The sequence below is a fragment of the Triticum dicoccoides genome, chromosome 4A, assembly GCF_002162155.2.
Source record: "Triticum dicoccoides isolate Atlit2015 ecotype Zavitan chromosome 4A, WEW_v2.0, whole genome shotgun sequence".
NCBI lineage: Eukaryota > Viridiplantae > Streptophyta > Magnoliopsida > Poales > Poaceae > Triticum > Triticum dicoccoides.
Genome location: NC_041386.1, coordinates 693,314,580 through 693,325,432, shown reverse-complemented (window position 1 = coordinate 693,325,432; position 10,853 = coordinate 693,314,580). Strand labels below are relative to the sequence as shown.

The following is a 10,853-nucleotide window of genomic DNA, read 5'->3' as shown; positions in this document are numbered from 1 at the left end:
AGCAGCTCAGCCGCGAGACGCACGACCTCGCTCACCTCCTTGTCGAGCTCCGCCTCCCCCGCCGCCGATGAATCGCTCCTGAGCACCCTTGCCACCAGATCAAGCGAGAACGGTGGGGAAGAGCGGAGGGCGCCGTCGTCGCAGGCAGGGAACAAGCGCCAGCACCGAGGACAGTAGCATGGGTGGCCATCATCGTCAAACGCATTGCCCCCATCTCCTTCCCGCCGCTCCTCACCGCCAGCGCGCGCGTCGCCGGAGCCGCTGAGCAGGAGCGCTTGGGAGAGCCGCGCGCGCGTCCATGAGCAGCTCCTCCGTCGCGGGGTCTGAGTAGGCCACCGACGCAGCCACCGGCACGAGCTCCTCTCGGCGTGGTCTCTGAAGATTCCGCCGCACGAGCTCGAGAGGTAGGGGAGAGAGTGAACCCGCGGGTGAAGTGGATGGGGGAGTGGATAAGATTTGTGTGGTTGCGCGTCGTTCGGCCCGAACATGAACCAAAAGATCAGTGCGAGAAACCAGCGTACGGGCGAGCTGCCAAAACTCCCGCACACCAGCCTTGTCCTACGTGGCACGCGAAAAGTGCCTCAGTGTGTTAAGATTCGTGCAAACTTAACTGAACGGTGATCCACACGTGTGGGCGAGTTGCAGTAGTGCCACACGTGTGGGCGTTAGTGTTTCCGATATAAAAATTATGTCATGTCTACGTGTTGTTTTTCGCGTTTCCTACAACTTTTTTTAAGCGTTCTGATTTATTATTATTTTTTATTCTTTTTTCACAGAAAGAGGAGGAAGCCGAGTAGGACAGCCCCAGAGGAGAGGAGGAGTATACACAGCCGCTAGCTCTTCCCCGCGGCGCCCGATCTCCGTACTTGGAGCCTGGAGGAGAGACGAACCCAAATCCCCTCCCGCCTCGATCTCTCCCTTCGCCGCAGGAGAGATCCCGCTCAGCCTCGGCTCGAATCCGCGACTCGAAGCTCCAGCTCCAGCTCCGCCGCCGCCCCCCGCCGCCGCCGATGGATCCGAAGCTGGTGGAGGTGACGCAGCTGTTCGACCGCTTCAAGGCGGCCTTCAAGGCCAGCAATTTCGACGTCTGCTCGACCCTCCTCTCGCAGCTCAAGGTGCGCCCGCCCGCCCCCTTCTCCCCCGCTTCCGACGGGCGGTTCGGAAAGCTCGCATCTTTTCTAGGTTTTACTTCTGGTTGGATCGGCGGCGCCGGTGGTTTCGCCGGGGCCGGGGAGCGAGAGGTCCATCTTCTGGTGAATTGACAGGTGAAGCTTGCTCCTCTTGCAGGTCCTCCTCACCAAGTTCCCCAGCCTTCCCCCGGTGTTCCAGCAGACGCCCAACGCCGTGGAGGAGCTCAAGCTTGCGAGTAAGACACCTTTTTTTTTTCTCTCTATCAATTGTCGTCAGGTGGTTGCAATGATGCTTTCCGTATGTGTGCGCTGGGTGCGATTTTTTTCTTGGTAGGTTACCATGTTATTATGGTGTGTGTAGTGTATGTAGGTATATGTGAAGATTGTGTTAGTGAGGGGATTTTGATTCTGTGTGTGTGTGTGTGTGTGTGTCGGTGAGGGGATTTTGACTCCGTGTGTAGGTTGGTCTGTGTTTGGTTGATGTGTGATGTGGTTATCTGGTTTTCCGTCTGAGATTGTAGTCATGTTTGATTATTGTTGCGATATGACTCGTTCAGCGCTGTCGAACTGAAGCTTTGTTTAGTTACCGGCAATTCATGTGTGGTCTTTCTGTAACAGTTGGTATGTTTAGTTGCTCGATGCAGCTAGCTCGAGGATGTGGTGGGGGATCTTTGCACGCCTAACACTGATTTGTTTTGGTCATGCAATTTTACTTTAGGAGTTTCAGTCGAATGGTTGCAGCCATATCTGAATTTTTGTAGATGATTTGATTTGAATGGTTGTTCTATCTTAGGAGTTAAAACTGACGCTAGTGATGCTTGTCAGTGTCAGAGTGTCAACTCTGGAATAACGGGTCTCTTTTTCGACTTGACCTCTGATGCTGCATTGGATATTTGTATTAGATGATATAAGATTCGGTCATTCAGATATCACTATGTTGCAGTTCATGAATTGATCGTTCATATGCTGTCGCCATGAATGAACCCAACCCTTCTGTCTGATTATCGTAACCTATGCCCTGTTTTTTTTCTAAAAGGAAAATGTGTGTCTGTAGTGTTATGGCCCAGCTATTTAGAAATATATGCTCTGGTCTTGTGGTTATCCTTAATAGAGCAGCCACTAAATCTACCTGAAACATTTCAGGGGAAATTTATGAGCAGGCAGTTATTTTGAGTGTGAAAATGGAAGACGAAGATGCATTTGAAAGGGACTTCTGCCAGCTTAAGCCGTATTACATGGACACATGGTTAGTTCCTTTTTTTTTACCACTTTGCAGTTGTTTTCTCTGTCTATGCATTGTGTAGGCTGTCATTTAATACGTGTATTGTTCCCTGTTCTCCTTCATCATCCATTGGGTTTTCAGTTGGTAAAGTCAAAACAAATAAGTATAAATTATTGGTTTTCTTTGGGCATAATAAGTTGCCAAATGAGTTAAACCAAAATAGGTTTTTGTGTTAGTCTTGCATGAGTTTTTGGGTTAATTCTGCATGAGTTATGTTGTGCCGAGTTTGCTGGTTCAGTTGGGTAGTCGAATATGGAACAGGGGCTGAGTTGGGAATTTATGTTTGCAAGTCGCAGTTAAGTTAGACATGTAGATTGGGTTTCGTATCGAACTCTCAGGTTTCTGGCCTGCGGGTGAGCCATGATGCCCTTGCCAGACTGGCAAATGTTTTGTGTTTCTAATATCTTAGCAGAATTGTTTTCACATCTTATTCAGTTTTATATGCCTGGTTTATCAAGTCCAGAACATGTTAAAAAATGTCTGGACTTGTTGAAGGTTATTTTACCTAGGAACATGTTGGATTTGCTGCTTGTAATATATCGTACTAATTCATGCTGATGCTTGCAGTGGCATAATTCCTCCATCATCGGAGGAGTACCCAATTATGGGGGCTAATCTTCTGAGGCTGTTAGTCCAGAATAGAATTGCGGAGTTCCACACTGAGCTGGAGCTTCTTCCCGCCAAAGCGCTGGATAATGCTTACATCAAGCACGGGGTTGAGCTCGAGCAGTCCTTTATGGAGGGCGCATACAACCGCGTGCTGAGCGCTCGACAAACCGCGCCGCATGAAACCTACATATACTTCATGGACCTTCTCGTCAAAACGGTTAGGTAAGTCGGTCTCTGCCTCCACCCCTTCCAGTTAGCTCCTTGTGCTGCTGTGCATCACTGTGATGATATCTGCTGCGCCCGCAGAGACGAGATAGCTGGGTGCAGCGAGAAGGGATATGATTACCTGTCAATAAACGACGCGAAGCAGATGTTTAAGTTCAGCTCCGACAAGGAACTGCAACAGTACATCGCAGAGGTAAATTAACATGGCTTGTGCTCCTGGTGTGAATTACGTGAGTTATTATGGCCATGGGGTTGTAAAGTAGCGTCGTGTTGTCAACAGGAGCACCCCGAGTGGGATGTCAAGGACGGCCGAGTCTTGTTCCAGAAGGCGAAGGAGTCCCAGCCCTGCAAGGAGATCCCGGCGGCGCCGGTAATCAACCAGACCCTTGGCTACGCGAGGGAATTGGAGAGGATTGTGTGATTTGTTTGCCTCTTTTTTCTTCATCTTTGGACTGAGTTTCCCATGAAGAGGTGGATTATTGGATTGCCCTGTGACTCGGCTGTACTATTTTGTTAAATCGTTTGTTTCACCTACGGTTTCCAAAGCTACACAACTGTGAAATGTCGGCCTAAAATGGCAGAAGAAACAATGCCTGATACAATTCATCCTCGTCAGATTTTTTTGAAACCGAAATTTTCGAATTTTGAATTTTACGAAAATTCAGCCTCTATGGAGGCCGAGATCCAAAATGCCATACATGTTTGCAGCAAACAGGACATGAATAAAAACATCATATGCTTGATCTACAAGGAGGTGTAAGATTGACAGGGGATTATACCAAATGTAAAAGCAGAAACACAGATGTACAAAACAATCATAGAGCATAGTATGTAGAAAAAAGAAGAAAAATGCTCTGCTGCATCTGCAATAACTTGAGGGTGATTAACTAGCAATATTATAATCATTTGCCCTGTTTGCATGTTTCTTCTAGCATAACCATCTAGCTTGTTTTGGTAAAAAAAAAAAGTAAGAATTTAATGGAGTACATGGTTTCAAGGAGACAGGTTACAGAATTCTGAAAACACAATATGAAATAGAAAACTGCAAAAGCGCAAACTAAAAGAGAGGCCATAAACAGCAGTATTAGCACACAAGATGTGCACCGTCCACGACTGCATTTTTTACAACAGAAATGTCATGGCAACAAAACAGGCCACTGTTTGCATCTGATCTGAGGGTTGTCTCAAAAACATCTTTTCATAATCGCTATAAACACAGTATATAATACTAGTAGTAGTAATACAAAGAAGATGGATCAGTAAACGAGCAGAGTTGTGCCTACTTTTCAGACGATCCCTCTGGTCAGATTACTTGTGGAGGATGGCCACTCCTGTCTCAAAGGCTTGGTCAAGCATTCGAGAGGAGCTACGGGCCGATTGCATTGCCTCGCCTGGGCTTCGTCGTCAAATATTTGAAGGACATGTGACGACTCGCCATTCTGCAACAGTAATTTTCAATTCATTAGTGCTGCAACGGCATGAAAAACAACCGCTGATGCTTCAAGACTACTCGCAGCTCTCTCACTCAAATAGCTCCGCCCTTTCCTTGGCTTCCAGAATCCGCTTTCGTTGCCGCAACGAGTGCTTGTCGACGGTTTCCTTCAATGAATCAACCTCTTGAGATAGCTGCTCCACTTTTCTGGCGGGACAACATCAAACAATGTTAGTTAAAAACTTGGAACAGCAACCTACATACTGTAACTCGTATTCAGCTCTTTCTTTCAATTGTGCACACTGTTGAAACTATACATGCAACAGGAAAAGAATGAAATTCACAACAGAAGAAATCATACCCTAGAGCAATTCTCGAGAGTTGCTCCAGGAGCCACAAATATCACTTTTATACAGAACTCCATTTCTACAGAACAGATAATTAAAAGGAAATATAGCATCCTCGAGGACAGATAAACCTAGCATGGGCGTCTAACTATCTCAGCATGACACATGGCCTGAAATTCCATATTGACCACACGTATAGAGTGACAAGACCCCTTCAGATCTAAGCTGGTGAATTCCAGAGAAAGAATAACACTAGAAGAAAATACGTGTATTTAGTAGTTTAGTACTTCTGTGACTGAATCTTTGCTACTTCCTCTGTAAACTAATATAAGAGCGTTTAGATCACTAAAGTAGTGGTCTAAACGCTCTTATATTAGTTTACGGAGGGAGTATAAAGGAAGGGAATTAGAGAAAATGCCATCTTAAGAGCAAGAAAACAATCCAATCTAATAATGTGTATCTCCTACAGATTAAAGCAATGTAGGTAAAAAGCACTCATGTATTTGAAGGTAACACTAATTGATACAAGCTGAGGACAAGATCAAGGTTCCAACCAAGATGTATTACCCTAATACCTGGCTGTAGGATTTCTACTGCACCCAGAAGGTGGATGGATAATAAATCAATTAACCAATAATTACTAATAAGAATTTGCAAAGAATTTGTTATGATGAATCTAGTGCCAACAACAGGCAGATTCAGTGGCAAGAAAACTGATAGTGGTCAAGCTAAATAAGTTCAAACAGGCATACTGAACAACCTAATTTCCACTTCCTCAAAAGCATAATTGAACAACCTAACTTGCATATCCTCAATAATAGCATAACTGAAGCCTACCAACCAAGTTGGCACATGGAACAACCTAACTCACAGTTCCTGAAAACTGAAAAGCAATGGAGGCCTACCTACCAAGTACTACTACTAGTACACAAGTTGAAAACATGGCACAGATTACACAAGCTCCTCAATCCTCACCATTAACACCAAATCCATGCTCAGGTAACCGAACTAGAAGGTTTCAGCTTCGAGACCAGACCACAATAACGACAGAATGCATACGCGGCTAGAGATGTGATCTAGGCGCGCCGCAGCAATAACTCATGGGCGCTTGGAGATCGATCTCTCCCCGCCTCGTCGCCGATTCGCGCGGCATACAGACGGAGCAGCTAAATGGGGTTAAGGCCGTGAGAAGAAGGAGAGGAAGAGTGTCCTCACCTCTTCCAGAGGTCGCGCTGACCCTTGGCGGGGATGGAGCGCCGAGGATGGGATCCAACCCAACAAACAAACCAATCTACTCTTCTTCTTCCTTTTTTCTCTTTGGTAAAACCAACAAACCAATCACGTAAAAGGCCACGGATCCTTCCCTTCTTCATCCAACGCATTTCGCTTGCGGACTCTCACGTGGGCCCAGAGGACTCAACCAACAAACCAAGGGTGTCTCTTCCCTTGGAGTCAATTGCAAGAAACCACCACATTTGTGGCTAGGTTTGCAGGAAACTACCAAGTCGTTAATTCGTTGCAAAAAAACACTATAGAATCTCTTAATCCGTTGCAAAAAAGCACTGAACAGCCGTTTAGCCTCGTTTGATCTCTTTTCCGACAGGTGGGCCCCGAAATCGCTGATGTGGCATGACGGACATGCAAACGGCGCCGTTAGGACCAAAAGGGTCAAGACGCCGCGCCGGTCCGTCTTTGTCAGACAGTCCCCCCCCCCCCACCCCCGCTCCCCTGTCCTCTCTCTTGCCCCGCTCCCCTCTCCTCTCTCGCCCCTGCTCACCGCCGGTATGGCCACCTCGCGTGGCGGTGATGATGGCGGTGGCGGTGGTGCTAGCGATGCATCTGGTGGCAGTGGTGCTCCTGCAGATCCAACAGAGGTTTGCGGCAGTTCAAACCCATCTCAGGCTCCGCCTCTTCCACAGCCGTCGTCGCCGTCTTACTGTGTTGAGTACGCGGCGGTGAGGGCGTTCGCCAACGCCGTGAAGGAAGATCCACAGGGGAGCCATCACTACGCATCCTCCTTCGGCGGTGTCTCGTAAGTTTTCTCTTTCTATACCCCGATTTGCCTTCTAGGGTTAGGGTTCTAAGTGTCTGTGATTCTAGGGTTAGGGTTCTAAGTGTTTGTGATTCTAGGGTTATAGGATTATTGTTGTAGGTTGTTTATGTGGCCAGACATGTAAGTGAAGTGTTTATGTAGTTCTAGGGTTCTAAGTGTATGTAGTAGGCTAACATTAACTGAATTAGTGAATGTTAAACTCAATTTCAACCTACTGAATTACACGAAATTACTGAATGTTAAACTCAATTTCAACCTACTAAATTACTAAATTTACTGAATTTTTAAATGAAAATGTTACTGAATTTATAACTGAATCCTGTACTAAATTTTGGACTGAAACTATAACTGAATTTTGGACATAATCTTGTACTGAATCTACAACCAAGTGTACTTTGGACTGAAACTATAACTGAAACTTTAGCTCAATAGTTTACTCTAACTGAAGTTTTAACTGAAACTGTATTTTTAACTGTATGTAGTAGGCTAACATTAACTGAAGTTACTGAAACTTTAGTTAAATCTTTAAGTGAAACATTAACTGAATTGTTTATTCTAACTGAATCTTTAACTTGTAGAGCAGGTTTGAAAAGCCAGGAAACAAAGAGACAAAAGAGGAGAAAGAGCAGGTTTGAAAAGCCAGGAAACAAAGAGACAAAGAGGAGAAAGAGCGGGTTTGAAAAGCCAGCTCCAAAGGATACATCTAGGATGGCAACTATCACTTGTAGCAATTGCAATAGGACTGGGCATAGATACACTAGTTGCAAGCAGGCTCTTAAACCAGCCCTAGCTATGAGAAGGAACCAGCACCAGGTAACTACTGTTGTAGGTTTATATATATATATATCAGTTTCTAACATTTGTATGCTGTAATTGCAGGAAAACAGGATAGATGATACACCCAGAACTGTATCTGCTCCTGCTCCCATGCCACCAAGGAGAAGTGCTCCTTCTGCTCCTGCTGCTGCTCAAACTGCAGCTCCAGCTCCACCAGCTCCAAGGGTAGCAAGGAGGGCTTCTTCTGCTCCTGCTTCAGCTTCTAGTGCACCAAGGAGAGCTCCTTCTGCTCCTGCTGCAGCTGCAGCTCCTCCTGCTACAAGGGCAACAAAGAAAGCTAAAACTACAAGGACTGCAACTTCTACTGCTGGTGCTAGTCCAAGTTCTTCTACTGCTGGTGCTGGTCCAAGTTCTTCTACTGCTGGTGCTGGTCCAAGTTCCTCTACTGCTGCTGGGCCAAGAGGAAGAAACAAGTTCATCCCCCCCAAGAGTTGCAGGTAGTGGAAGAGTGAGGAAGCTAGCCTTTAAGATGTCTGAGTGGTTCAACTGTTCTCAAGGGAGCAGCATGTGAAGTTGTGTTAATTTATGGTGAGCTGATGATGTTGAAAACATCTGCATTTTGGTTGTGATGACACCTTTCATGTAAGGTACCTAATGGACTTGTTGGGCTATGATGAAAACTTGTGTTGCTTCTGGTTAGCTGTTGATGTTCTAAACATCTTTATTCTGGTTGTCATGAGTACTTTCATGTAAGGTACCTAGTGGACTTGTTGGGCTGTGATGAAAACTTCTTTATTATGGTTGCTTCTGGTTAGTTGTGGCTCCTAGTGGACTTATTCTGGTTAGCTGTTCATGTTCAAAACATCTTTATTATGGTTGCTTCTGGTTAGTTGTGGCTCCTAGTTTTCTTATTGTTTGCTAATAAGTGTGATGAATGTGGCTAATTTGATCATCTAGGGTGCCTCGACGTCGACGGTATCCAAGATAACCTAATTTGATCATCTAGGGTGCCTCGACATCGACGGTACCCAACATAACCTAATTTGATCATCTAGGGTGCCTCGACGTCGATGGTACCCAAGATAACCTAATTTGATCATTTAGGGTGCCTCGACGTCGACGGTATCCAACATAACCTAATTTGATCATCTAGGGTGCCTCGACGTCGACGGTATCCAACATATCCTCATTCCATCATTTAGGGTGCCATAGTTAACATCATGACATAGTTAACATCATGCCACCATAGTTAACATCATACTTAACAACTCTAGTCACTAACATAGTTAACATCATGACCACCATAGTTAACATCATACTTAACAACTCTAGTCACTAACATAGTTAACATCATGACCACCATAGTTAACATCATACTTAACAACTCTAGTCACTAACATAGTTAACATCATGACAGCATAGTTAACACCATACTTAACAACATAGTTAACAACATGACACCATAGTTCAAAGCTTACAAGACATAGTTCAAGGCTATAGCCTACTTCAAATACTACAAACTGCCACTTGTTCACACATTACAAGCCATAGTTCAATGCTTGAAACTGAAGATAATGACCCACATGGTCAGATTAGAAATCATTCTTCATCACAAATATCCTTGATGTCCTTCAGCTTTCTCTTGTTCTTGTCACTAGCTTTCACAAGATCAGTAATGTGAAACTCCAAATTCCTCCTCTCAGTGCTCAACTTTTCCTTCTCCTTCAAATGAGCAAACTTCAGATTCCTAATCACATTACCTTGGGCAACATGAATGCTCTTCAACTGGTCAACCTTTTGCTTCAGTTCTTTGTTCTCAGCATCCATTGCACCCAGCCGTTCCTTCAAAACTGACATTTTGTTGTCCAAAGTAGGAGTGATCTCCTCATGTTCACCTTGTTGGACTTCATTTTCCTTGGGAATATTGTCATGGGTATCAAGTAGGTTGTTCACATCCTCAACAAGCTTCTCATAAGTCTCCTGTAGCTTGTTCTTCTGTGATGTGAGATTGTGGACAAGTGATGAATGTTCCAGACATGCCATCCTATTAGCACGCTGGCAATCCTATTACATAAGCCATAGTTTGTGAAGATCATTCTGTAGATACTCTGGCCACTCCTCATCTACCCACTGAAGAACACCACAACTGCTTGCTTCCTGCAAAACAACAAGTACAAATGCATTTACTTCCTTTTTTTCAATTCACTTCTATTCAGTCCAATTCAAAACAACTATAGTATACTACACATGCACAATTCAGCTCACTTCTGAATTTATATCTGAATTTTTAACAGCATAGTACACTGAATTTACTTCATTTATAGTATACCTTAATTTTTAATAGCACAATACAATTCAGTTCAATTCATTTACTTCTTATATCTATGAAGAATGCACATCACTCAGTGACTATCACTCAGTCACTCAGTCACTATGGTATGGTACATGACAGTACCTTTAACTAACTACAAGGTGAACAATGAACATGAACAAAGAACAGTGAACATGAACAATGAACAGTGCTTATGAACAATATATAATTTCCACACAAAATAAGCAAACTATAGATTTTTGCTAGCACTCACATCAAGTCCACAGGCAATGAACCTCCTCCCAGTGTTAATCCCTTCGAAGCAAACATGCCTCTTCGCCGGCTGGCCATGCTCACACATCACCATCACCTCATCGTCAACACCAGAGTAGTTCGGGTCCTCGATTGTAGCCGGGATCTACATCAACAAAAGAAACGCACAAAATCCATCTCACGAGTTCAAATCGAGCAGGAAAAACAAAATCCCCAAATCGAAACCCTAGCTCAAAGAACAAAGTGCCCAACTGATCTTGATAGGGGAGCCGCCTGAAGAGTACTCGTAGCACGATTCCTCGCTGGCGTCGCTCCACGAAACCATGGCGGACGGCGGCGAGCTGGCTTCTCACCGACGGTGACCAGAGCCAGAGAGAGGGGGGAGACAGAGGAGAGGGGCGAGAGAGAGAGGGC

General features: G+C 44.9%; 1 protein-coding gene across 1 annotated transcript; it reads left to right on the top strand.

Annotated features, from left to right (window-relative positions):
- The first annotated feature begins 815 nt into the window (after positions 1-815).
- On the top strand, positions 816-3,861 carry LOC119287967 (26S proteasome non-ATPase regulatory subunit 8 homolog A-like). Its single transcript, XM_037567580.1, has 6 exons — positions 816-1,115; positions 1,288-1,366; positions 2,274-2,376; positions 2,980-3,243; positions 3,328-3,439; positions 3,527-3,861. The coding sequence occupies exons 1-6, from the start codon at positions 1,011-1,013 to the stop codon at positions 3,665-3,667; spliced, it is 804 nt and encodes a 267-aa protein (XP_037423477.1). The 5' UTR covers positions 816-1,010; the 3' UTR covers positions 3,668-3,861.
- Positions 3,862-10,853: the final 6,992 nt, after the last annotated feature.

What these genes read in the sequence shown, in the direction of transcription:
- LOC119287967 (XM_037567580.1), top strand. Translation starts at nt 1,011, where the DNA reads ATGGATCCGAAGCTGGTGGAGGTGACGCAGCTGTTCGACCGCTTCAAG. An exon ending in CCCTCCTCTCGCAGCTCAAG is followed by an intron (nt 1,116 to 1,287) that starts GTGCGCCCGCCC and finishes CTCCTCTTGCAG; the next exon opens with GTCCTCCTCACCAAGTTCCC. An exon ending in CTTCTCGTCAAAACGGTTAG is followed by an intron (nt 3,244 to 3,327) that starts GTAAGTCGGTCT and finishes CTGCGCCCGCAG; the next exon opens with AGACGAGATAGCTGGGTGCA.